The sequence below is a fragment of the Chelonia mydas genome, chromosome 10 (genome assembly GCF_015237465.2).
Source record: "Chelonia mydas isolate rCheMyd1 chromosome 10, rCheMyd1.pri.v2, whole genome shotgun sequence".
Classification (NCBI taxonomy): domain Eukaryota; kingdom Metazoa; phylum Chordata; order Testudines; family Cheloniidae; genus Chelonia; species Chelonia mydas.
Genome location: NC_051250.2, coordinates 10983469 through 11008835, shown reverse-complemented (window position 1 = coordinate 11008835; position 25367 = coordinate 10983469). Strand labels below are relative to the sequence as shown.

General features: G+C 43.8%; 1 protein-coding gene across 5 annotated transcripts in view; it reads right to left on the bottom strand.

Moving 5' to 3' along the window:
• Window positions 1–5712: 5712 nt before the first annotated feature.
• Window positions 5713–25367, bottom strand: part of CARD11 (caspase recruitment domain family member 11) — a 68277-nt gene continuing 48622 nt past the window's right edge. For 3 of the 5 annotated variants that reach the window (XM_037911028.2, XM_037911027.2, XM_043523867.1), the window contains exons 14-24: window positions 25045–25177; window positions 24212–24413; window positions 18821–18947; window positions 17512–17752; window positions 17010–17106; window positions 15811–15900; window positions 14373–14505; window positions 13611–13838; window positions 10937–11061; window positions 9914–10029; window positions 5713–9374 (exon numbers count right to left, since the gene is read on the bottom strand). In XM_037911028.2, coding sequence (XP_037766956.1) covers window positions 9170–9374; window positions 9914–10029; window positions 10937–11061; window positions 13611–13838; window positions 14373–14505; window positions 15811–15900; window positions 17010–17106; window positions 17512–17752; window positions 18821–18947; window positions 24212–24413; window positions 25045–25177 — 1697 coding nt within the window. In that variant the 3' untranslated portion in view covers window positions 5713–9169. The remainder of the gene's footprint in view (window positions 9375–9913; window positions 10030–10936; window positions 11062–13610; window positions 13839–14372; window positions 14506–15810; window positions 15901–17009; window positions 17107–17511; window positions 17753–18820; window positions 18948–24211; window positions 24414–25044; window positions 25178–25367) is intronic. The other 2 variants (XM_043523868.1, XM_037911026.2) reach the window with 1 other exon arrangement.

The following is a 25367-nucleotide window of genomic DNA, read 5'->3' as shown; positions in this document are numbered from 1 at the left end:
GAGATCCAGGGAGGAAGAAGGCCGAGTGTATTTCATCACCAGCACAGTCTCCATTCTTTCCACTGCAAGACAAAAGCCTCACCATGAAGCTGCCAGACCATCCTTGCCCTGAGCCAAATGTAACCATGCAAGTCCTATCCGTTTATCAGTTTATCCCCCCACCTGCTGCAACACTGGCCAATATAGAGGATCTGTCAGACATAACATCTTGGGCTCCGGTTTTCAGGGCACCCATGGAGCTCACTGATTCCAGCAGGATTTGTGGATAGCAGCTCTGAAAATCTGGACTTCCATATGTCTCAGAAGGACTCCATTTCTATAACAACTCCACTACTCTTTCTGTCCCTTAGTAGAGAAGATACTGACCCCTAGCCATTGGAGAACTAGTTGTTCTTACGGCCATAGTAGGAATAGCAGGTGCTAAAAAGAGAATCACAATAGGTACCCACCACACATTACAGTTCAATCTCTTTTGAGGCACACAAAGTAAATAATAGTAATAAACTATGACGGGAAAATCAATCAGTACAAACGAAGCGCCGTCCACAGCCTTCTCTGTCTTACTGTTAGTGCTTTGATTAATGAACAGCAATCTGGTAATGAGGGGAGCAGCTCACCACCAGGGTGTAGAGAAGCAGCAGTGCTACAATGGCAGAGTTCAGACTAAGCAGCATGAGGTTGTCTTTAGAAAAAGGCTCATTTATTCCAGGCTTCTAGAGAGAAAAAGACCATTAGCACAGGAGGGGCCGGCGCATTCCAGGGCAGAGCTCACTGGGAGCAATGCCTATGGGAGCCACTTGGTTTTCAGTTATGTGTTCTCCCTGAATATTTAGAGGCACATTCTGATCCCCTTACTCCCCCTAAATAGAACTGTGCCCCACTAGCAGCCCCATGGAGGGACGTGAGTACAGGAATCAGAATCTGGCCCTTACTACTGTATTTAATCATAAATTTACATTGGTGTGAAGAACTCAGGCTAGGTCAGAGAAGGGACTCAGCTTAATTCCTTCTGGACCATATTTAAGACCAGCTAGAATGAGGTGCAAATCAATGGAGTTATGGCCACTTACACCAGGAATTAATTGGGCTCTTTTCTCCTCTCTCTTTCACCTTGTTTTGCTTAATTGTGAATTATTCTTTACTTTTGACAGCTTGGCTTAATTTTCTTCCTTCCTGCACATTCTGGTCTTCTCCGAGCACAATGCTAGGACTCGGTCCGTGTATGTTCTGGCCTTCTCTGAGCACTGTGCTGGGACTTAGCCCTTGTACATTCTGGCCCTCTTTGAGCGTCACACCAGGAACTGGCTCCCTGCATGTGTTGGCCCTTTCTGAATGCCACACCAGGATGGGAGCCCTGTGAGTTCCGGCTCTACATGGGCTCTGATGGGACTTAAGTGTGCTTCCATGGGCATTTCCTCGCTGTTTTGATAGAGCCATAATAAACGAAATTACTGCGGGCTGTGCTGGTGATTCCTTTTGGTTTCTCCAGACCCTTTTGTTGGCAAAATGAACCAGCTTGTAGAGCACTTCTCTCCTGAGAGCACAGGGAGCACCGTGCTTTAGTGAGGTACTTATAAGAGGAATAGTTATGGTGACTTTAGCTCAGAGAGGAAGGGACATTCTCCAGTGGATAAGAGGTACCTACCCCTTCCCATCAAGAAATGCTTCCAGAGTCTACTTGTCAGCCCTGCAGTTAATGACAAGAGAAGCGAATGGGAGACAGTGCAAGACAGACGCCATCCTTCTCCTAGATTGCGGTCTGAATTCTTCCACTCTCTTGTTCTGTGTTTTCCCTTTTCTCCACCTTCTCCTGAAGCTGCTTACCACTGTGCAGATTGAAATAGCAACTTCATGTGATGCAGGACACCCCTGATCAAAGCTGACAGGTTCTGGTGCAGAAAAGGGGAAACTAACTCTTTTAGCCCTTTAGTCTGGGGCCTTGCTCCGTGATGAACTGCGTAGGCTGAACTAGCCCGCACATCCTTCCTGATAACCTCCAACCTGCTGTCTGCTATTTACATACTAGCTGATTCTGGTGCTGCCGTTACTTTGCTAGCTGGCTTGTCCTGGCTTGTTATTCCCCCCAGGCCTGATCTGCAGCCTAGGGTTTTCTATATGAAAGAACCACCACTCCATCTCTCATGAGGTCTGTAGTTTGGAATAAAATCAATACTGCTGTTTGTTGCTAAATTGACAAACGGCTTTTGATACTAATATCTGATGAAGCAGCTGGGCTGGTATAGATATTTACACTCAGAACAGTTTTTCTATCACCCACCATCTGTTTTTAAAGGGTCTTTTTTTCCCCAGTGACTAATGGCGCATTTAACCCCCGAGAATCTGCTTGTGATCTGAACATCAGAGGGTTGCTGCAGCGGAGGAGCAGAAAGAGACGGCGGGGGAGGAAGGGGGAGTGTGTGAAACAGGACTCATGCAGGAGCTTCCTGTTGTTCTAAACTTGGCTTACTGGTAAGGTTTTCAAGTCAAACTAGAAACCTCACCTGATAGGGCAGCTGCCACTCAAATGCTAGACAGGCGTATCAGAATTGGCCTGTGTGTTCATTCAGAGCCTTGAGCCTATTTCAATGTATCACTCTATATATCTATGTGACTCAGCATTGTCCTGTGGCTAGGGCACGAGTCTAGCAGTCAAGACTAGACTCTAGAGTGCCAAGTGCTCTATTCTTGGCACTGCCACTGACCTGTTGTTTAACCTCGGGCAAGTCCCTTCACGACTCTGTACCTCTGTTTTCCCCATCTGTATGATGCAGATAGCAATACCTTCTTTTACAGATGGAAATCCTAAGAGCTAAGTGTTATTGTTCATCTTGGAGACTCAGGGGTGGGGGCCTGGGGCCAGAAGAGATTTCCCTAGAAAGACTCAGGGGACAGTCTCTGAGAGCAGAGGAAAGTATCACGTGGAAGGGTCAAGGATGATCCTTGAAGGCTAATGGTATCTCTGCAGAGAGACTGAGCGCTATCTCCAGAAGCATAAGAAAACTCTATGTGCCTTGCAAGATTCTATGAGCAGCAGCATTGCAGTGGCTGAATTAGATGATCTGCTCAGGAAAGGGACAGACAGAATGGCCACACTGGTTCCATCAGGTATTGTGTGGGAGCTACAGAGCTCTGCCAATAGAAAAACTACTACTCCAGACTGAGACGTCTCAACCAGATACTCTGTTAACATGTGGCTAAATGGCCATTTAGCAGCGAGGGCAAAATAACCTGATTTGTTTCACTTGTTGCAAAAATCACATTGGGATTCAGGTCTTCCATGCTGAAAGACTGTTGCACTGACCCACAGTAGATTTGCCCACCCACCTTCCCGCCTTTCCTTGTGTGGATAAATCTGATAAAGCCAGTTCTCATCTGGGATTATTGTTGTTGATTACCCCTCCCCCATTTTAATCATTTGGTGCCACGCACTGCCACACAGGACAGCTCTACAGTGAAGGACCCTAGGGCAATGCAAGTGCACTGCAGGCCCTGATTAGATGCATTTATAGATGGGCTGGCCCACAAGAACTTTGACAACTGGACAAGGCAGTTGCAATGGGAAAAAACAAAAGAACTTGTTAAGAGACGAACCAAGCATTTAGTGGCTGGCAGTTTTCTTGTACATTTTAATTTTGTTCAGTGGGTAGAACAATAGAAACAGTGCTACATTAAAACAGAAATTGCAGTGCTGCACATTGTCTTACAGGCCCTGTAACAAGACTGTTCTGATGTGTGTGCGCATGTAACTCACCCTCTGATTTACAGGGGGACTAGATGTACAGAGCAGACCCATCGGGGCAATAATCCCTGAATAGAAATTGCAAATGATTTGGGTTCCAAGGATGTTATTTCTCAGAGCTGCAAGTCTCTTAGCACACTTAAAAGGGGAAGTAGTGAACCAGCCACAAATGCAATCAGTAGGTCTAACAATATGGGTAGATTAAATCCCAGTGCTCCAGCTCATTCAGCATTAAACACAGATGCAAAATGCTCGATTGTCACTGTTGCAGAAGCCCTAAACCCCTGGCTGTGCCTTGCCTCCCCAGAGTCATCATGAGATGGAGTAATTACTGCAGCTTAAAAGCCCCAATTTTACGTAGCCATTTGGCATGTCCTAATCCTCCTGAGAGCACTGAGTTTACACACAAATTCTGAATCCCACAGCACTGAATTCAGTCTGCCTGGATACAGCATTCTGATTTCAGCACCTGGTCACTGCTATAGTCCTCCAACCTCAGGCCATGAAAATGGTTCGGCGTAAACCAGCACAAATATATAAGTGACGTACAGACATTTCTATAATTGCAGTTGACCTCCATCTAAACTTTGTAGGGAGGAGTCTGCTTTGTGCATGCTCTCCCTCCCTGGCAAATTGTTTGCTGTCTGCTACTGCAGAACAATTGACAGGTTAGCCTCCGACCAGCATGCTGATGCAAAAGAAAAACAAATAGTGTAATAAAGTTTGCATGAAATTCTTACATGCAACAATTCCCCACTGTGCTGACCTGTATGATACTGACTTACATAATACAGCATAATTTAAGAGTTGGGCAAAGCAGAATGGAAAGTTGTCTTTAGTTTGCTTTTCTTTATTATCATAAATACTGCCCCACATCTGATGACTGGAAACCACTATTAACGTTACTTTAAAGCTATATAAATACACTTTAATACCCCACCCACGACTTACTGGTACTTTACCAAAAATATAGTAAACATAGCTTGTTTTACTAGAGCTCTGTGGGAACCAGAATTTTTGTGTGTGGAAAATTCCATTATTTTTGAGATATGTTTTTGTTCTAAATTGGAGCAAAACATAGAATTTCAAAATTTCCTGTGAAATTAAATTTTTGAAAATGTTTTGTTTTTGGTCAATTGAAACATTTCATTTCGATTTCAACTTAAAAAAATGAACATAAACACTTCAAAACCAAAAATCAAAACATTCCATTCTGAAAATGTCAAAATGGAATGTTTTAACATTATCAGAAGGCTTCATTTTGATTTAATGATATTTAATCAAAATGATCTTCCTTCTGTGGAATGTTTCGATTTTCATGTAATGGACTTTTTGGTGGAAAACCATACCATTGGAAAATTGTCAACCAGCTCTTCTTATTGCAATTACTTAAGGGTAAAGAAATTAGATTTTCCAACAGTTCATTTTTTAAAAAGATTTTTATTTCCTGGTTCTGTAAGTGTTCTTAGAGAATAAATAGCTCATCAAGTGACAAGGCAATTACCTTGGATGTTGGAAATCTCACCTCTTCAATTTAAGATTTTGAAGAAAGTTGAGACATTTTCCAGCCTCCAATTACAAACCTTCAGCAACTTGTATTTTAAGAGTCTGATGTAAACTTTGCTTACTTACTATAGGCCTATACAAATCAGATGCATCTTCAGTAGAGATGGGCCTGAGCCAAATCTCCAGATTCAAACCCTGGATTCCAATTTTAATGTGGTATAATTGAAGCTTGAATGTTTCTTTAATGGACTGCCTTATTGATACTATTTACTTGTATCATGGTAGCACCTAGAAGTCCCAGTATTGGACCAGGACCCCCATTGTGTTACGTGCTGTACAAATGAAGAACAAAGAGACACTCCTTGAGCTAAAGAGCGAACACCCTGAAATTTGGGAAAGCTTGGATTCTAATCTGGATTTCAAATCCCCACACCCAGGAGAGTTCAGACTGGGATTTTTGGCCCATCTTTATTCTACAATAACTTAAACCAATTTCCAATTAGTTGTCTGGTGGGCAATTTGCTTAGTTATTGCTTCTAATCCTTACAAACTCTGAATAAATGTGGTCTGCTATCCAAGGATGATTAACAGATTGGCTGTGCTCAAAACAATGTCTGGGTGACTGTGGGAGGTGGGGTTGGTAATTTAAAAAGATACATCACAAATAAGAACTAGATGAATCAAAAACCTGGAACTGAGCCCCAGCTCCAAGGATGGATCTCAAACCTATCTCTGGAGCAGGCGGAATCCAAACACAGATGCTGAACACCCTCAAATTTGGAAAAAAACTCATTCACATTTCAAGCCTGCATGTTTGAATATGTGTAGATACCAGAGCTATCTTTGCCCCATCACAGAGAGGTGGCACTTGGATCAGGATCCAGATCCTCAGCTGATGTATATTGTCATAGATAACTCCACTGACTTCAATGAGGCTATGGCAACGTACACCAGCTGTGGCTCTGCCCCTTGAGTTCACATCTGGGGATCAGATGGGGAATAAAGCTTCCAGCCCACCTCCAATAATTCAGCCTGGAAAAATGGATAAGGATTACACATACTATACAGGTTGCCAGACACCTGTGTAAAGGAACTGGGCGTAGTAGAACTGGGAGCTCTGCCTGTTGAGCTAGGGATGACTCCACTAGTTCACACCAGCAGACACTCACAATTCCTTACAGTATCAACGGCCTTGGGAAACACAGTAGGTGCTTTAAGGTGCCAGGAGACTGCATCTCTTCCATGGAGTCACTCCTTTTACAAAAAGAATTCGTTCTATCGTCTCATCCAACCGCAGTCTCTATTGCCACCTTCCCATAGTCTCTGCATAAAGATGGTTCAACACTAAGACTTGTGATCTCAGGACATTACAAATACCTGGAAAATGCCACTCTGACATGTATCCTAAATGATATTGCCTTCAGCTCTTGTAAATGACAGGTGACCTCTAGAGAATCATGCAATGTGCTGAGTACACCAGTTATTTGTTACCTCCTGCCACAGAATGGCTGCATGTCATTGCATATGTATACGATAATCTGTAAATAACTTTGGGATTACAAACTACTAGGAGTGGTATAATCTCTCTACTCCCCACACTGCAGAAGAGGGCAGACTCCCAGCATATGGAGTGGGACAGACAACTAACTATTCTCAGATAAATACTTGCTATGAACAGCTTTTCAAACATTAATGATGTGATGGGCACAGTAGCAGGGAATGAGAGGGAAAATAGGCAGTGATTTCTATAAGGTACCATAAGAAAAAATAAATAAAGTACACCACTGCACGTGTAGGCCCAGGCTGGCAAGCTGACCAGGTCAGAAAAAAGTGCATCACCGTGGAGAGGCACCCAGCACACATGAACATCAGAGACACCTCCCAAGGAGAATGCAGTCACTCATCTAGCAACTGTGACAGTGCCAGATGTTTTGCTTGGGCTCTGTGTGCCTTTTTATTACCAGCTGCTGCATGCTGGCCCGAAGCACTGAAACCAGGGACTTTGGATGAGCACAGGAGCAATGACAACTTTCAGGGTAGAATCCATCTAAAAAGGGAGGCGAATGGGGAGGCCTGGATGACTCAAGGGAAAAGGGATATACAGCTACAGGTCCCTGTTTCATTTATTCCAGGTCAGTAATGGTGGACATCATTATTATTGGAAGGCTGCTGTGAACATTAATTTGGTGGTTTCAATCCAGTGCCTAGTGTACAGGCGTAACATTTTCGAAAGCACATAAGTGGCAAAGAAACTTACGCTCCACTGACTCAACAGAAGGCAGTGCTTTGAAAACGGGGCCTACACTCCTAAGTAATTGGGACGCTTTTGAAATTTTTACCCCAGCTGTCTACAGCCAAGTGTGATACTCATTGGCTTCCATTCTGGCAATCATGGCAGAGGCCAAGGTCATGAAAACTGAACTTCCCCTAGAGGAAGAACTTCCTCCACCTTCCTCTAAAAATGCCCCCTCCCTTTCAGAGCAGGCATGTTGGCAGATGGCAGTGCTGGGGAAGCATGTAGGTCTCTGGGGTAAATGCAGACACCCAGTTTCCAGGAGTGTTAGTCCTGCACCCTCCCACAGCACTAAAATGCATCATCTTCTTTCTTGCCACCTCCCTATTGGGAGTCAGCGACTTTTATAGCCTTCTTCCAAAACTCATGATTGTATGCCTGGCTGTCATGCAGATTGGTCTCTTTGAGGTCTACAGATATTTGGTCTACATACCGAATCTTCGGTCTCCTCTTTTGTCCTCTTCTGTCTACAGACATTGCAAGAGCCATCCTACCGATATAGCTCTCAGGTCTCCATACTGACATAACCTAATCTTCCTCAATTTGTCTTCAATCAGCAACCCACATTAGGCCCCTTACAACCTCATTACATTTCCTATCACAGAGCATCCAACCATTTGACAATCTCAGCATCTTCATTTCCATGGCGGAGAGCATACTGATTTCCTGTCTTGTGGCTGGCCAAGTCTCTGTTCCGTAGATTAAGATAGGTTGAGTTATAGTTTTATACACTCTACCTTTTAATTATATTGGCATCTTTTTGTCACAGAGAACTGGAGTCAGCTCCCATCGTTTGCACCAAGCAGCTTTAGTACTAAAATATGCTTTTGAAATTAAGGATTGAAGTGGTGGGACTAGTAAAATAACAGTAACAGGGATAAACTAAGTGAAGTGTGGGCAGATTTGGAAAGGTTTGATTTGCCATTGGGGTGCTGGGAGTTTGCTTTGTTGAGGGTGCCATGACTAGGCAGGCTCCTGAAAATTGCTAAACAAACTGAGGTTTAAAGATAAAGGGAAAATTGTCATTTTCATTCATTCCAGGAACAATGATTATTTTCTTTCCCTCCAATATGACTGCACATGCATGTACACACAGGGCGGTGTAGCTGCTGAGGGTATCAGCTGCAGTGTTTCTGTTGCTACTGGGCACCCTGTAGCTTCTTTAATGGAACATACTCAGCTTTTCACTTTGGATTGGGCGTGGGGCACTCCATAGATTCCATGTCCTTCAACCTGACCCTCATCCTTTATCTCCCTATAGATTTCACTACTCTGGTCACGTCAGGAGATTAAATGAGGTCCATCTTTATACATAATAAATTACCTCAAGCTCCCTCTCGAGATCTTTGGCCTTCTCATATGTTAAACAGCTGCCGACTCTGAGTGGGGGATCCAGCGCTATGCTGGTAGCCGTGTTCTCATCCATGTCCTAGCTACCTAGCATCTGTGACATTGTTAAACACACAGCTCTGATTCCATTCGACACACAAATTCTGCCAGCAGCAAGAGTCCCCAGCCAGCAAAGACGAAACAGGAGCGGCCGGCACTGCATCAGAGAATTCTGAAAGCCCCAGCTCCACTTTACTGTGTCCTTTCATTGCCACTGAGCTCCACTTTATTTGCTGCTATATTTATAGCTGATCTTCGTCTATCCAGATGGTTTTACGCTGCTCTTCCCCAATCTTCTCCTTAATTATTCGGATGAGATCCTCAATACTGCTCCACATGTCTGCCTCTAAGGGGGCATAAAGGCATGGTAGTGCCTCCAGTTCTTTCTCCTTCTGGCGACAGATGCGTAGGAACTCCTCCTCAGTCTCTGGCTTTGGCAACAGCTTCCTGCATCAGATGACCAAGCCGAAAATAAGCAAAATAGGTTTATGTTTAAAGTGAATCCCTACAATCTCCCTCTCTCCCAGCAAGAGTTGATGTAAAGAAGGGCAGAGGAGAGCTAGAACATCACAGCTACTTCGGCCATGTTCTCTCCCACCAAAACTGACATGGGGAACAATGAAGGAGTGCTCGTTGTAGGGAAATTATCACTACTCCAGACCCAATCTTTCCCAGCAGGAATCACTGTAGGGAATGGCAAGGGAGTGCTAAGTATGGGGGAGCACACAGATATTCCAGTTCAGTGCCATCCTCCTGCAACAAACATTGCCATCAGGAGTGGTGATAGAGTGCTGGATTTGGGGAAACTCATAGTTACTCCAGTGGTCATATTTCTAAGGAGGAGTCATGAGAGGAAATAGTGCCATACTGAAGTACTAGATTAGCAAGAAGAAGCTCTCTCTCTCTCAATGATAAAGTCATTGGACTATAGTGTTATTCAGTGACAAAGACAGAATAGCAAATGTTCGAAAGATTTGATATGTTACCTGAACCTCTTGATGTTTTTCTCTGAGACTCTGATAAAGATAATAATAGGATATATCTTGGCTTTGATTAAATCCTTTGTGCAGCTTATTCCAGCTTCCAGTAGACAATGCTTATTCTAAAAACAAAGTCATAACAGGGTCATGAGGGAACATCCACAGCACTAATATCTTGTGATACAGACAGACATATCTCAACAGGGTCAGGTGAATTGCTCTTCATTCATCAGACCTGATGTAAAACCTTTAAATCAAATGTACATTTCAGGTCCAAACTCCTCGCATGAATTCAAAACTAGCCAATCAGACAAAAGCTAATTTTAGTACTCAGTTTGAGAGCTCTCCTTTTGCAAAGATTTAAAAATGAGTGACTCGATCTAAAGATAACGAACAAGCTAAAATACTATAAATAAAAAAATAAAGTCATACATATATTATATATTCACATGCACAGGTGTGGTCTTTGTTCAAAGAGAACATATACTGTAATTTCTTCTGAAAAACAACCAACTACTCACTTTAATCCTCCTTTTTTTCTCCACCGTGTAACAAATACACTGTATTTGAAGCTATCTCTCTGTCTTTGACAATGTTATCTTTATACTGCATATCATTGTCTCTCTCTGTGTCCCAGTCTATCCTTTTCCTTGTCTAGGTCCCTGTCTCTCTCCTTTGCATTTGCACACAGATGAAACAAAAGGGGGACTGACTAGGGAAGAATGGGTAGGAAATGAAAGGGTATTTCACTATGTCAAGGTAGGCCATCAGAGAGAGAGAGCGCGAATGTAAAAGGATATGGTTAAGGATCAAAAAGAAAGGAAAAATAACTGCACAAAGCTAAAGCTATTTGGGGTAAGATAAATAGAAATCTGGGAACAGGATGAGAAAGGGAGAAAAAAGAAGTTACTCTGAAAACATAAGCCCTTAATGTGGCAGTTAATTGACCACTTTGTTTATGAAAAGCAACCCGCTCTGTAGACAGACTCACAGACAGCCTAAATACTGGCTACATTCCACTCCCCTCACCTTGGCAGTGACGGCCTCAATATTGGCAGGTACAATGCATTCATAGGTGTTTGGATTCTTCTCTCTGGAAAAGATGACAGTCTCCGTCCTTTGCTTCTTTAGGAACTCTTCCTTTGTTACAATATCTGGAGAGGGAGGGGGATGAAGGCAAGGTTAGTAGGTTCACATAATATGTGCACCTAGGAAACTGTCCAGCAGGAATTCAGACAAGACTCTCTGATGGTACAATGAAAGAAGACCAAGAGTCTTTCTGAGTGCTGGTCTCATTTCATTCATTTAATTGAACTGAAGCCTTGGCTCAGTACCTCAAATATGGCCTGCCCCAGTGAATTTCTGAGCAATCACCACAACACAATCAAGGCACCAAATGATGACAATATGATGCAGTAAAAACTATACCAACACCTAAGATCCAAGAGCAATTATGTTCCACAGCACCAAATCACAAGGCTGGAATATTACATAGTAGCTGAGACAGCATTTCACACAGTAATATGTTACTATATCACCACATTATTACTGATGTTGCCATGGGGCCAAGGCGTCCAAGTGCCATTGAACTAGGTCTTGGACAACCACATAACAGAAAGATGGTCCCTCCCCCGACGAGCTTACCCAGCTCTTGTACTCATATTAAATAAACACTGCAAACCAAACTCTATAGCATTGTACAGAGCCTGCGAATCTGAAAATCAATCTGACTAGCAACAGACAATTTCACTGTCCAAGGTGCATGAAATGCAGAATAGTAAACAAACCATACAAATATCAAAGAGTAAATCAGACTATTAAAAATACTGTATTTATATTAGTCTAAGTTGTTCATAATAACACAGACCAGGGTACTTGGATTTCAGAACAGATGGTTTTTAACCTAAGAGTCTCTCTTCATGAGGTAGTTGTGATGGTCTGGGGAATCTGTTTGTATAATTTATTATTTTTGTGTGGGATTATGAATTCTTTGTCTGTAACTCTACCAAGCTGCAAACTCCATTTTGAATGTGGGGCCTTGTTACCTTCTCTGTGACCTCTTTACCTCCGTGTTGGACTGAAATTCGAAAGGGTATTGATACAGAGCTGACAACAGTGGGTCATTAACTCAGATGGTCTTCTATTCAAATATAAACATCCTGGACAATCGACAGGTTCCCAACCAGGAAAATTGGTTTGTCAGGGGAGAGATTACCTGGCAATGAAGTCACTGATTATGGTCTGGGATCATCAGAACATGTTGGTTGCAGAGTCACCTGACCGAAGAACTGAAAGGCTAGGAAAGGGCTCACAGGGAGACACACAGAAAGTGTGGGCAGGAGAGGGGAAGAGGATGGACTGGCCAGCCAAAGTTGGCATGGGTGAGCCTGGGGAGAAGGCTACATGTTTCTGAACACAAATCATGCACTGCAACGGAAGGATGCTGGATGACCTCAAAGGACTCTGACTCCCTAATGCTCCAGAATGGTGGAGAAACTAAGGCAGTGCAATGCACGTAGGGTTTATTATTTGTGTATAGGGATGTATGTCTAATGCTATTAAGAAAGAGCAATAATGTGTTAGAATCCTGTGCGAAGTCTGTATGTGCTACGCCTTACCACGTGCCCTCAAGAGGAAACCCAGAAGCCTCAAAACTTCAGGTGGAGTTCTGAAAGAGGGTGTGTTTAAGCTATGGCAGGAGTCTGAGGGTGCGTTTTGATTAGTTGCTGTGGAATTGTTGCAACTTAAGCTGTTGCATCCCTACTGTATTACTCAGAAGCACTTGAGCTTCAGCCCAAGACCCCACCAATGGGCTAGCTAGCCCAAGCCTACAGCACCAATTCAAGCTAGAGATTTATGTGTGTGGATGGGAATTGAGTTAGTGGTCACAGTCAAGTTATAACCCGAGGTAACTGTGCTGTGAAGACATATCCTGACGGCCCAGCACTGGTTCTAGGGACTGGGCTGTGCAGTCTAAGCTCTCGGGACGGGGTGCCAGATTAAGATCTGTACGCTGAAGGTGTGTTAGGGACCCTAAATCAGGGTAGTGACTGTACTCAGTTCTTAGTCTGCAGGCTTAAAACACAAGGGATTCAGCACTTGGATCCTCATAGCTGTCTGGGGAGTGGAACTCAGGTGGCGCTTAATTGGAGCGGTGACAGTAGTATCCCAGAGCAATCACGTACAGGATACTGCTTTGAATGGTAAACAGTTAACAAGAAAGAGTTTCACTCAGAAACCCAGTCTTTGGAGAAGATCAAATGCAAGATCTTCATGCCCTGGACTGGAAAGAAACCTATAATTGCTTGGAAGGAAGATATTCATCATTATAGCAACAGCTAGACATGAGCTGATCAAAATGTCACATTACCTAGAGTTAAACACATTAGTACTGACAAAGAGCACTCACAACATGCCAGTCCCTGGAGTGTATCATGACAACTGTAGAACATACACATGTACAACATTCACAGACAGCACCTCAGGACCATTTATGATGGATATCTCAGACACATTCAGAATATTCTTACAAATTGTCACATTGCAGGATTCAGAGCTACCCTGTGTGGTGACATGGCAGCAGGAGTCCCCAGCAGTTGGCATTTGTGTATCTACAGTAAAAAGGCTTGATAAATTTAGCATAGTAAAAAGGCTTGCTAAATTTAGCATGTAAATTTAGCACTGCAATCTTTTACACAATTACCTGGCTTGCACATGTTGAATTCCAAGGCACCTCCAGAATTGAGAAGCTTCTGCACCAAGGTCTTTGCAAGCATAGTGGGAGTGAAGAGGACCGGGCGCCTGCGGTCACAGTGGATTGGTCGCACCAAACTATAGGGGATCAGACTTAGGCTCTTATTGATTTCACTTTCTGAATCCAAATCTGAGTAAAGAGGAGACCGTTTACAATCTAGTTTGTTCTTCACCAGTACTGGGAGAAGGATGTAGAAGAATCACATATGTTAGAGAAGGGAATTGCATGTTTGGTCATTTTATCAATCCCTCCACCCAGAGCAGTACTATCCCCTACAGTATATTCTCCAGTGCAATGTCCAGTCTAGTTGTAAATGACTCAAGCAATAGGCCCCTCGTCATTTTCCTCGGGAGACTATTTCACAGCTAAATAGACCACTCAGTTAGACATTTTTCCTGATTAACAGCTTAAATTTTTCTTTGCTCAACTCTAATTCACTACTTGGAGTTATGCCTCCTTGGAGGAAGAACAGGAGAGAACTTAGGAACAGTTGTTAACAAAATAGGCAGTTTCAGTCCAGCGGACTTGTTTTCAAGGGCTATCTTCTCCCTGCCTCTCCAGAAAAATCCAAGGATTGAGTCACATGCAGAAGATCATAAAAATTAGAGATGGAAAAGGCCTCGGACCTGATTGTGCCCTACCTTCCACCTGTGTAGTCATTTAACCTATGTCAAGTGGGTGTAAAATGTTGTCATGCTGTTATGCCCTTACCTTCCAGTTTATCAGGCAGCAGCTTCATTGCTTCAGAAGAGGTCCGGGCCAGACTGGAGGGATAGCCAGTGACAATGCGGACTCGCTCATTGCTGTTCATACGTTTGTATTTGTTTTCAGACCTGCTAACAAACTGAAAGGAGCAAACAAAGAGGCTTGACCTTCATCCATTCTATGGAATTATATTCTTTATTCTTCCACATATTTGTTTGCTCCATGTCCCCTTCCATTATCTACCAGATTTGAATTACCTCAAAAACAAGGCTACAGGTTCACCAACGATTCCACAGAGCTGCTGGCTGAATTCCAGGGCTATTTTAAACAACGTAGATCTGACCTTCAGCTTTTGTTATTCCCTTGTGGGATTTTTTGCCTCTTGTTCTCTCTACTTATGAGTCATGTTCTATTTCTTTCTCAAAACCCTCCAGCATCAACCGAGTTACTACAGCTGGACTCACTGGGGAGTAGCATGCCCACTATGAATGTTAGCACAGCAGTTCCACAGACTCTCCCCATTTCTGTACCCTTAACTTATTGCAACCCCCACATTTAGCTTGTCAGCACTCGACATTTTTTCCTATAGCAGAATTTAATACCTAACAAAATGCTTCTTTCATCCACCATCCACCCAAATATTCATTCCCCAACCTGGGCATTCTCTAACCTTCCGAACCACGCCCTTAGGGATTTTTGTTAATAATGTGCTCTTCAGTCTAGCAGAGAAAGGCATAACATGGTCCAATGGCTGGAAGCTGAAGCTAGATAAACTGAGACTAGAAATAAGGTACAAATGTTTAAGCCAGAGTAATTAACCATTGGAACAATTTACCAAGGGTCATGGTGGATTCTCCATCACTGACAATTTTAAAATCAAGATTGGATGTTTTTCTAAAAGAGCTGCTCTAGGAATTGTCTGGGGGAAGTTCAATGACCTGTTATACAGGAGTTCATACTAGATAATCACAATGGTGTCTTCGGACCTTGGAATCTATGAATCATACCATTCACCCACCCATTCTCCATCCTCTCCATGATATCTGCCCCTGCAATTAAAAAGCTATTCTCTTCTGGGATTTCGTTCTCCTAAGTACCAAGAAAGTTAGTCTGGCCAAGAGAATTTATTGTCATGCTTCAGATGAGGTCCATTTCAGCCCTTCAGGGCAGGGCTGTATGATATATCCAGATTATATTAATAATGGAGATGAGAGTATTAAAAGCTAAAGGTCCCGCATGATAGGGACAGTTAGAAATCAATCAGATTTCTCATATGTTAAAGTTCTTTGTCACAATCATAAGCACTTGTACAATGTCTCCAACATGGGAAGTTAGACTCAGAGAACATGATACCTGAGAATGTCACAAAGAGATGTCTGACTCAAAGCTCCCAGTGAAAAATCATGCTCTGAGGTTTTGTAAAGGAGAATTTTAACTTTATTACCTGTAAAATTTGTCCCAAAAGGAAGCTTGCACGGGAGAGGCGAGGGCTGGCTTTGGGGTCATTCTGTGGGTCCTCTGGCTGCAGTGTATTCTGATAAGAATTGTACAGGAAAAGATCAATTTCAGTAAATTGCAGCATCCAAAAACAAAACAGGCCTTGAGCAGCTATTGGGCTATTTACAGTTAAGGAGACAGTGACTCATTAGCATTCATATCCATTACAAAGTCAAGGAGTTTTTCTGTGCAAACTACAGACCTAGCACTGCCTATGATGAGAAACTCTGCTCCTGTTTCTACTTCACCACATGCCTCTCTTCAGAGGAAGCTCTGTGACTGTGTCTGCACTAGAGATTTGACCAGAGGCCACCTGTGCAGTGACTAGTTTGCTGTGGGATGGCAGGGCTATTTGCATCCAGGAACGCTTTTATGCCAGTGATTGCCATCTACCCTGACACTTGATCAGTGGAGACTGGAGGACCATCCGGTGCTTTGCCTTGTTTGAAGTCTAATCCAAATGGTGATTGTAGCATCTCTGCATTATTGGAAGCATTCTTACGTGTGATCCCAAAGTGCGTTAAAGGAGGGCTAGGTGCACACAAAGTGGCTAATACAGCAGAAAACTAATGTACTAGTGTAGATAATAGGAACTCTTGGGGCTAAAGGAATAGACTCGACCCAGTATCACTGTGAGTAGGGGAAAAGGTCTGAAGACCTGATGCACAGAAGATACAGTAATCCCACTTCTCTGCACGGGATATACTTTTGGAGGAGACAGATTCTTTGGGCCTGGGACAAAGAGAACTCTAGGGGTTAGATGCTTGTTCAAGATAGGGGAGAAGAAATTCTGATTATTAGCTCTAAAGACATAGCTTCTTCCCCAGGTAGGATTGAGGGAAAGACCTTTGGGAGGTTTGAGGTGTGGAAGACTTAAAGAGACTAGAGACCAGGTAGAGTGGATATTAAATATATGGAGACTTCTCCCTGCCAGCATCAGGAGTTAAAATTACACTGGAGCTAGCCTCTGAGCAGGGAACACTGTGGGTAAAAGGAATGGAGACACAAGACAGTTACCCACAGGGTGGACCAAAGGAAGCTTACAGAGAGTGATTCAAAACAGGAATGTAATGTAAAGATGAAGTAGTGATCAATAAAGAATGCTGGAACAATTGGTGTGGAAAAACCCTGGCTGTGGAGACCTACCCGGAGTGCTCGAAGAGTGTTGGATGAACTTTCCGTCTCATCCCTGCTGCCTCTGTGCATCAACCGCTGTAGCTTCACCAGAAAGAGTTGCTGGGCTCTGCAAGAAACAGTGGACATGTGGATCAAGAAGATGCATTTGAGACCATCTAGAGGAAGAGTGGATGCAATGGTCAGTGTTTGGGAAAAGACTAAAGAGAACAGCAGTGAGGAATGGCTGAATCACACAGTAAAGACATGGAACAAAATAGTCAGTGGTACGGAGCTGAGGAAAAGGGGGTCTCCGTTGTACATCTTCCTATCCTGCTCTCTGAGAAACTCACAGTCTCTTAATAAAATCTGGAAACCCTTATGCTCACCTTTCAACCAAACACCCGTCCTGACCACCAACTCTGAGAGTTGCACCTCCCCCCATTATAGCAGGTACTGATTTACACAACAGTGCTCATATAGTTGCTGCTCATGGTCATGGTCACTGTCCTATTTCAGCCTGCATTATGCTCACCTGCTGTAGCTGGGGATGGTCCCCATTTCCAGGTTCCTGTCAGTGAAAGGGTCAACTCTGGCACACAGCCACTCACACTTCCCCTGGTACATGGTGTCAAGAATATGCACAATCTCATCACACTTCACCGACAGGGAGCAGCAGTCCAGCTGGCTAGAGATGTTCAGATTCAGGCGGATGTGAAATGAGTCCCCTGATGTGATCAATCCTTCTTCCAGTTCCGTCAGCAGTTTCCTGTAACCTGTAGCAACAAAGGAAGGAGCCAAGCCTGGTCAATCTGTGGCCAAGTGCTGCTGTATTCCTAGCTTTCAATGAGTAGGCACCGTTGTGGTAGAAGTTCACCACACTGAAATCCTAGTTTAAATTGATAGGGCACTTCCGAGAGGAAACTCATACTTCTAGAGTGATAGCTGGAATGGTCTGGGAGCAGCTCACACTGCAGGTATCCCAGTCCATAAGAGAATCCTGTTGTAAGGATACATTTCTGATAGGTTATATACAAATCATCCATAAAACAGTGAACTTCCCAACAGAGTCACAGGCTGAAAAGCTTAAGCTGCATCCTGCAAATATAACATGAATTCTACCAGGCGGTCTAATGGCAGGCTATTCACTTTATTAGCAGCTGTAACTGGCACTCCCACAATCTGTAACATGCTTTATCTGCAGCCAAGTGGTGCTCAAAAAAATGTGATATTCTTTTCTACTTAAACATCAAAAGAAAATCAAAGCAATCACTTCCAGCATGATCTGTACAACTGAATTCCCCTGACCAGGATAAAGAAGGGGCCAACATAGCTACACAAGTAAAAAATGGGTTTTGGAATGTAATTTTTAATCCAAAATACCAAATTATTACTACAAGCCATGATCATTAAAACCAAACTCCATTCACCATGCATGCACTTCAGCTGCTAAAGATAAGATAAAACTGCAACAGTAACAAAGAAGGTAATCTCCAAAGTGTAACTGTTAAATCAGACTTTAGAGGTGTAAAAGAAAACTTAGCACACCATGTTACATCACAGAAAATAGTATACAAAAATCATCTGGCGCATTGTGATTATTGTTTCCAATGACCCACCCACTAAGCTCTGCAGACTCTTGGAATGCCAGATGTATGGGCTATTTCTGCTTTCAGTTACATTGGTGTAAATCTGGAGTAATTCTATAGAAACCAATGGATTTACCCCAGGTTTACACCAGTACAACTAAAAGCAAAGTTTGGCTCAGTGGATTCTGATTTAGCAGTGGACTTGCCTTAACTAGAATTCTGGCAATCTGTGATGAGCCAAACTTCAGGTCTTACCTTCATGGTTTGGTTTATACTGGAGTGTTACTGATCCACTGCACCTCTGAATTGTCCAGTGAGCTTCTTCCTTTGTGCAGGTATCCAAGGGAACGCTCTGATTTTCCCCTTTGATGCAGCCTTCCAGCTAGATGAAAGAGAGACTCTTAGCTGTGAGCTCAGTGTGTGAGCCAACAATGTCACCCATTACATTCTATAGTTTCTTTCTAGATTAAACAACCTGCCTATTTTTGCTAGCAATGCAATCACATTTAAATTATTTGTCTGTAGCTTCTTTTCTCTCCTCTAGAAATTCTAGAAGTTGATGGAACTGTAACTCCATGATAATCCATGTTTCTCCAGTAGGAGTCACTACTGGGAATGGTATAGGGATGATGGCTTTAGGTTAAGCTGGCAGCTATTCCTTTCCCAGCTTCTCCTATCAAGAGCGGCAATAGGGAAGGGTGTAGGAATCCTGGTGGTGGGGGGAAGCTCATAGTATGTCCAGTTGCTGCAGGAGTTATAGTAGGGAATGGTGCACAAGCCATGGGGCTGGACAAAACACAGAGCTACCACAATGACAGCTTCTCCAGGCAGAAGTGGCTACTGGGTATAACAGTTTAAAGGATAACAGCTCATAGACTCGTAGACATTAAGGTCAGAAGGGACCCTCATGATCATCTAGTCTGACCTCCTGCACATTGCAGGCTGCAGAACCTCACCCACCCACTCCTGAAACAGACCCCTAGCCTCTGGCTGAGTTACTGAAGTCCTCAAATCATGGTTTAAAGACTTCAAGTTACAGAGAATTCATCATTTACACTAGCTGAAACCTGCAAGTGACCTGTGCTCCATGCTGCAGAAGGTGGCAAACCCCGCTCCCCTCCACCCCCCCGGATCTCTGCCAATCTGACCCAGGGGAAATTCCTTCCTGACCCCAAATATAGTGATCACTTAGACCCTGAGCATGTGAGCAAGACCCACCAGGCAGATACCTGGGAAAAAATTCTCTGTAGTAACTCAGAGCCCTCCCCATCTAGTATCCCATCTCCAGCCATTGGGGATTTTTGCTATTGGCAGTTGCAGATGGGCCACATGCCATTGTAGGCAGTCCCATCATACCATTCCCTCCATAAATTTATCAAGCTCAGTCTTGAAGCCAGTTAGGTTTTTTACCTCCATTGCTTCCCTTGGAAGACTGTTCCACAACTTTACGCCTCTGATGGTTAGAAACTTTTACCTAATTTCAAGCCTAAACTTTTTGATGGCCAGTTTATATACATTTGTTCTTGTGTCCACACTGGCATTTAACTTAAATAACTCCTCTCCTTCCCTGGTGTTTATCCCTCTGATGTATTCATAGAGAACAATCAGCCTTCGTTTGGTTTGGCTAAACAAGCCAAGCTCTTTGAGTCTCTTCTCATAAGGTAGATTTTCCATTCCTTGGATCCTCCTAGTAAGCCCTTCTCTGCATCTGTTCCAATTTGAATTCATCTTTCTTAAACATGGAATATCCAGTGTGACATTCTATACCTTGGGGGAGCGTCCTGTAATCCCCATATTCCTCATTTTTATATCATCATGATCTTACATATAAAGCATGCCGTGTAAGGTATCAGGGGAAAGGTTATGATCTGCTGAAAGTAATTTCTCTATCCATATATGTATATCATTAATGCATATGAAGTTATGAGAATTGTGTTGTATGGTTGTCACTAAAACATGCTGTAAATTGGGGAATCAGCCAGATATTAGCTCCCCAGATGCAACAGCAAGGAAAGTAACCAATGCCTGGGAGGGGTGTCATACAAGCATCAGCAGCCATTGTACAGCAAGGGAGCTACAATTCAATGACTCACCTGCACGAGGCCACACCAGGGGAATTGCTCAACCTTGCCTAGAGACTCAGTAATGCCACCAGACATGCCTGAATTTGTGTGTTCCCCAAGCACATGGGACTGAGGGTATAAAACAGAACAGAGCAGGCCCATGCTTCACCTTTCTTCTGCCCCCACCTATGCTGAAAGCAACCAAGACATTCGGAAGAAGACTGAAGACTCCAACAGAGTAGACTGGTCCAGATTTAAGGGACAAATCTGTATATTAAGAACTGCAATATCCAGTGGGGTGAGAAAAACTGCGTAGTCTAGTTGGTGCCCAGTCTAATAGGGTTGAGAGTTTAGACTGTGTGCTTATATTTTGTTTCTTTTGGTAACTAACTCTGACTTTTTGCCTATCACTTATAGTCACTTAAAATCTATCTTTTGTAGTCAATCCATTTGTTTAATTGTTTATCTTTATCAGTGGGTTTGCCTGAAGTGTGTGGTAAATTTGCTCAGGTTTTATACAAAGACTGGTGTATATCCACTTTCCATTGATGAAGAGGCGAACCAATTAATGAATTTGCACTGCTCATCTTGAGCAGTGCAACGCGGTATATTCCTGAGGTACAGTGCTGGGAGCTGGGGGGATTTGGCTCTGGTGCCTTTCTCCATGTGATTCATGAGTGGCTCTGGAAGCATTCATGTAATCTAGCTGGGTGTTGGGTCTCCACATGCGGTTGTGCTGAGTGATAACAGCCCCTGGAGGGATTTGCTGCAGGTCACTAGCAAGGCATTCTGAGAGACAACTCAGGCTGGAGAGAGTTCAGGGGGCACAGTTCAGGCTGCACCCTGGGGATCCCATCACATCCAGAATTGCACACAGTATTCCAGATGAGCTCTCACCAGTGCCTTGTGTAATGGTACTAACACTTCCCTGTCTCTACTGGAAGTGCCTCACCTGATGCATCCTAGGACAGCATTTTTCATGGCCGCATCACATTGACAGCTCATAGTCATCCTGTGATCAACCAGTACACCCAGATCTTTCTCCTCCTCTGTCCTTCCAACTGAAAAGTCCCCAACTTACAGCAAAAATTCTTGTTGTTTGTCCCTAAACATGATCTTGCACTATTAAATTGCATCCCATTTCTATTATCCCAGTTTACGAGGTCATCCAGATCTCCTTGTATGATATTCCGGTCTTCCTCTGTATTGGCTATACCTCCCAAATTGGTATCATCTGCAAATTGTATTAGCACACTCTCACTTGTGTCAAGATCAGTAATAAAACTGTTAAGTAAGATTGGTCCCAAGACCGATCCCGGAGGAACTCCACTAGTAACCTCAATCCAGCCTGGCAGTATGACATGTTGTAGTCTCCCCTTTAACCAGTTCCTTATCCATCTTTCAACTCTCATATTAATCCCCATCTTCTCCAATTTACCTAATAATTTTCCATGTGGAACTGTATCAAATGCTTTATTGAAATCCAGATAGATTAGATCTACTGCATTTCTTTTGTCTAAAAAAATCAGTTATCTTCTCGAAGAAGGAGATCAGGTTGGTCTGGTAAGATCTATCTTTTGTAAAACCATGTTGTATTTTATCCTGATTACCATTCATCTCTATATCCTTAACTACTTTCTCTTTCAAAATTTGTTCCACGACCTTGCATACAATTGAGGTCAAACTAACAGGGCTGTAGTTTCCTGGATTACTTCCCCCCGCTTTTTAAAAAAATATTAGCCATTCCTTTCTACATTGCTGTGTCCATTCTTCCTTGATTTTCTTTCCTCTTAATGTTAAAAGCAGACATGGAGATTACATGAGCATCTGCCAACCATCTCCCCCTGAATTCCTAATTTAAAGCTCTTTTAATGAGTTGTGACAACCTCCATCCCAGAAATCTATTTCTCTTCCTACTCAAATGGAGTCCAACCCATGAGAACTGTCTTCTGTCCATGAATGCCTCCCAATGGTCAAACATCCCAAAGTCCTCCTTATAGCACCACTGCCTGAGCCATCTGTTGATCATCATAACTTTGTCTCGCCTTCGTTCTCCCCCTCTAGGGACAGGAAGAATCCCTCTGCACATCAAACGAGCCTCCATTTCCTTATATGTTCCAGTGAGAATCTAGCTGTGTCATTTGTTCCAACATGAAGGATAATCAGTGGATTCTTTCCTGCTTCCATTAGGATCCTCTTCGGCCTCAGGTCCACATCCCATATCTTAGCTTCTGGCAGACAGCACACCCTTCTGTTCTCTGGTTCAGCCCTGGTGACAAGCCTGTCTGTTCTTCTTAGTAGGGAGTCCCCAGTCATGTAGACCTGCCCTTTCCTGGTGATGGTATGATTTTCCAGCCTTCCTCCTGTTCTTTCTGGCTGCGAGTCCTCTTGTCTTCTATTCTCCCTTACAATCTTCTGCAAGTCATCCTGAGGCTCTGAACTCCGGCTATCTCCATTGACTCTTCCCCTCTTCTTGTAGGACTAGCAACTCTTCTCTTCTTCCTTGCCCTCCCTCCTTCAGTTACAGCCTGCTGTGCCCCTTCTTCATTTTCCAACTTGGCAAACCTGTTCCTGAGCTCTATTTCTCCTTCACCAGCTGGTCTTTTCCTCAGCCTGGTTCTTGTAGTCACACGCTTCCACTGACCACTCTCCTCACCCATCAGACTCTGCTCTGAGTCCTTTCAGTCTAGCTTGCATCTGCAAGTCTTGACTTTCCCCTGCAGCCTCCTCTTGCCTTTGCCCCATCATCTTCTGGAATCCCCCTCGAAACTCAACCATAGTTTCCACCTGCATCTCCATGCCTCGGATCTTCTCTTCCATCAGCTCTATCAAGTGGAACTTCATACAAACAAAGCTTTTTTCAGGTACCCGCTGTAGGATCATGTACATCCCACAGCTTCCACGTCCGGTCATCTTCATTGTCTCTTCCATGGCTTGGGTCACTACCACTGCTGCCTCTGTACCTGCCATAGCTTTTCTGCCTAAATTCCTGTGAAAGAAAAAACAAAGACCCAAAGACCCAAAGAAACACCAGATCAAAATCAGAAGACCACCCATCCCTACCCCCATACTCCCCTTACACACTGCCACTCAAACTCCCCTGTTCACAGCTCTGTTTGCTGCACTTGTGCCGCTGGCTGACTGTTTGGCTGCCCAATCAGGGCTCTGTTTCTCTCACAGCACGCTGCCTCCTACCAGCCTCTACAGACTGAACAAGAGAAAACAAACAAGCAAACACACAAGACAGAGGTGACAGGGAAAGCTCACGGCCACTCCCGTGCTAGTCTTTTCCAAGGGGTATCACTATAACGAAGGGTGTAAAAGGAGGGGACAGTCACTCCTGTCCCAGCTTCTTCCAGCTGGAGTCATTGTAAGCTGTAATTGTGCAGGTGTCTGGGAAGCCCACAAATACACCCACTTCCAGACTTGCTCAGCAGGATTCCTGATTGGATCTAAAGATGTAGGAATATCGGCTGCAGAGACACTCAAGTTTTGTCATTACTAGAGAATTAAAAGAAGAAAAAAGAAACAAAGGGGATTAGTGCAATGAGCACACACTGTTCGTTGTTTGTTTAATGCTCACCAGAAGCAGCTGATGTCCCTCCCGGAGGCCTGCTTTCTCTGCTAGGGATCCCAGCTTGACAGAGCTGATGAAAGTTCCTTTGTCATTCCCCCCCAGCAGAGTGATTTCTGAGTTGAGGCTGTCTCCATTCAGTGTGACGCGCTGGATAGTGTGGCAAGAGTTCTTAATGCGACCAACAGACGTCACAGAAGGACGGAAAGGTCTGTGTTCATGAAACAAACAAACAGCTTAGACAATGCAGTTCTCAGCTTCTCTCAACTAGTCTGGGACCAGCAGAGAAATTCTCCACTCAGGATAAATGTGGGGAGGGAACGGGGCATGCAAATGAGCTTTCTACATTTATCAAGCACTAGGATCTAATACCCCCGAGAAATCTGTCCTCTCTGCTACAATACTACATACGTTGTACTAGAGAGCTGCATCTGGGCACCTCCTAAATGCCCAAACAAAACTGAACAGCTTCAGATATATAATGGCACAGCGTCTAGTAACTAGCAGCAGGGAGACAACAAGGTCACTAGGGTGAAGCTACTTTCTTCAGATCACTTGCCTCCCCTGATTTTTCTGAGATAATCATGACAGTCAATCACAGCCTCAGTTTGCAGGATAAACGGTCCTCACATAACGTGTTGTGTTGCTGCGCTGTGACATGAGGACATAAGGAAGCGAACTGCCCATGCAACATTGTGATATCACCATGCCATACGATATCCCAGCCTCTGGTATTCATGGAGTGATCTAATATCTTGCATTTAAAGATGGCAACCCTACCCTGGGTAGCCTTTATGCCCCCAGATCAGCCTAGGGCAGATAAACCAGCATCCCCAAAATACCTTTCCAGAGAGAACTTCCTAAAAATGGAGCTGACGTGCTCAAGGTCATAGGCTTCCATGCCTTCAGACTGGTGAGAGGAAGAGGAGGAGTGCACTGAGGGAGCTCCATGAGAGTATCTGTCATGACTGTCATCTGAAAAAGGACACAAAAATCAGAAGGAATTCCCAATGCCATGAGGAAACAGAGACTGGGGAAAGGTGCAGGCATAACTGATCCCAGGGCAAGGATTGGGGAGAGACACATTGTTTTGATTCACAGCAGGGAATGGGATCCACCAGCCCTGGAGGCAGGAATGAGAATCCCCCTCATCCAAAGTCTATCT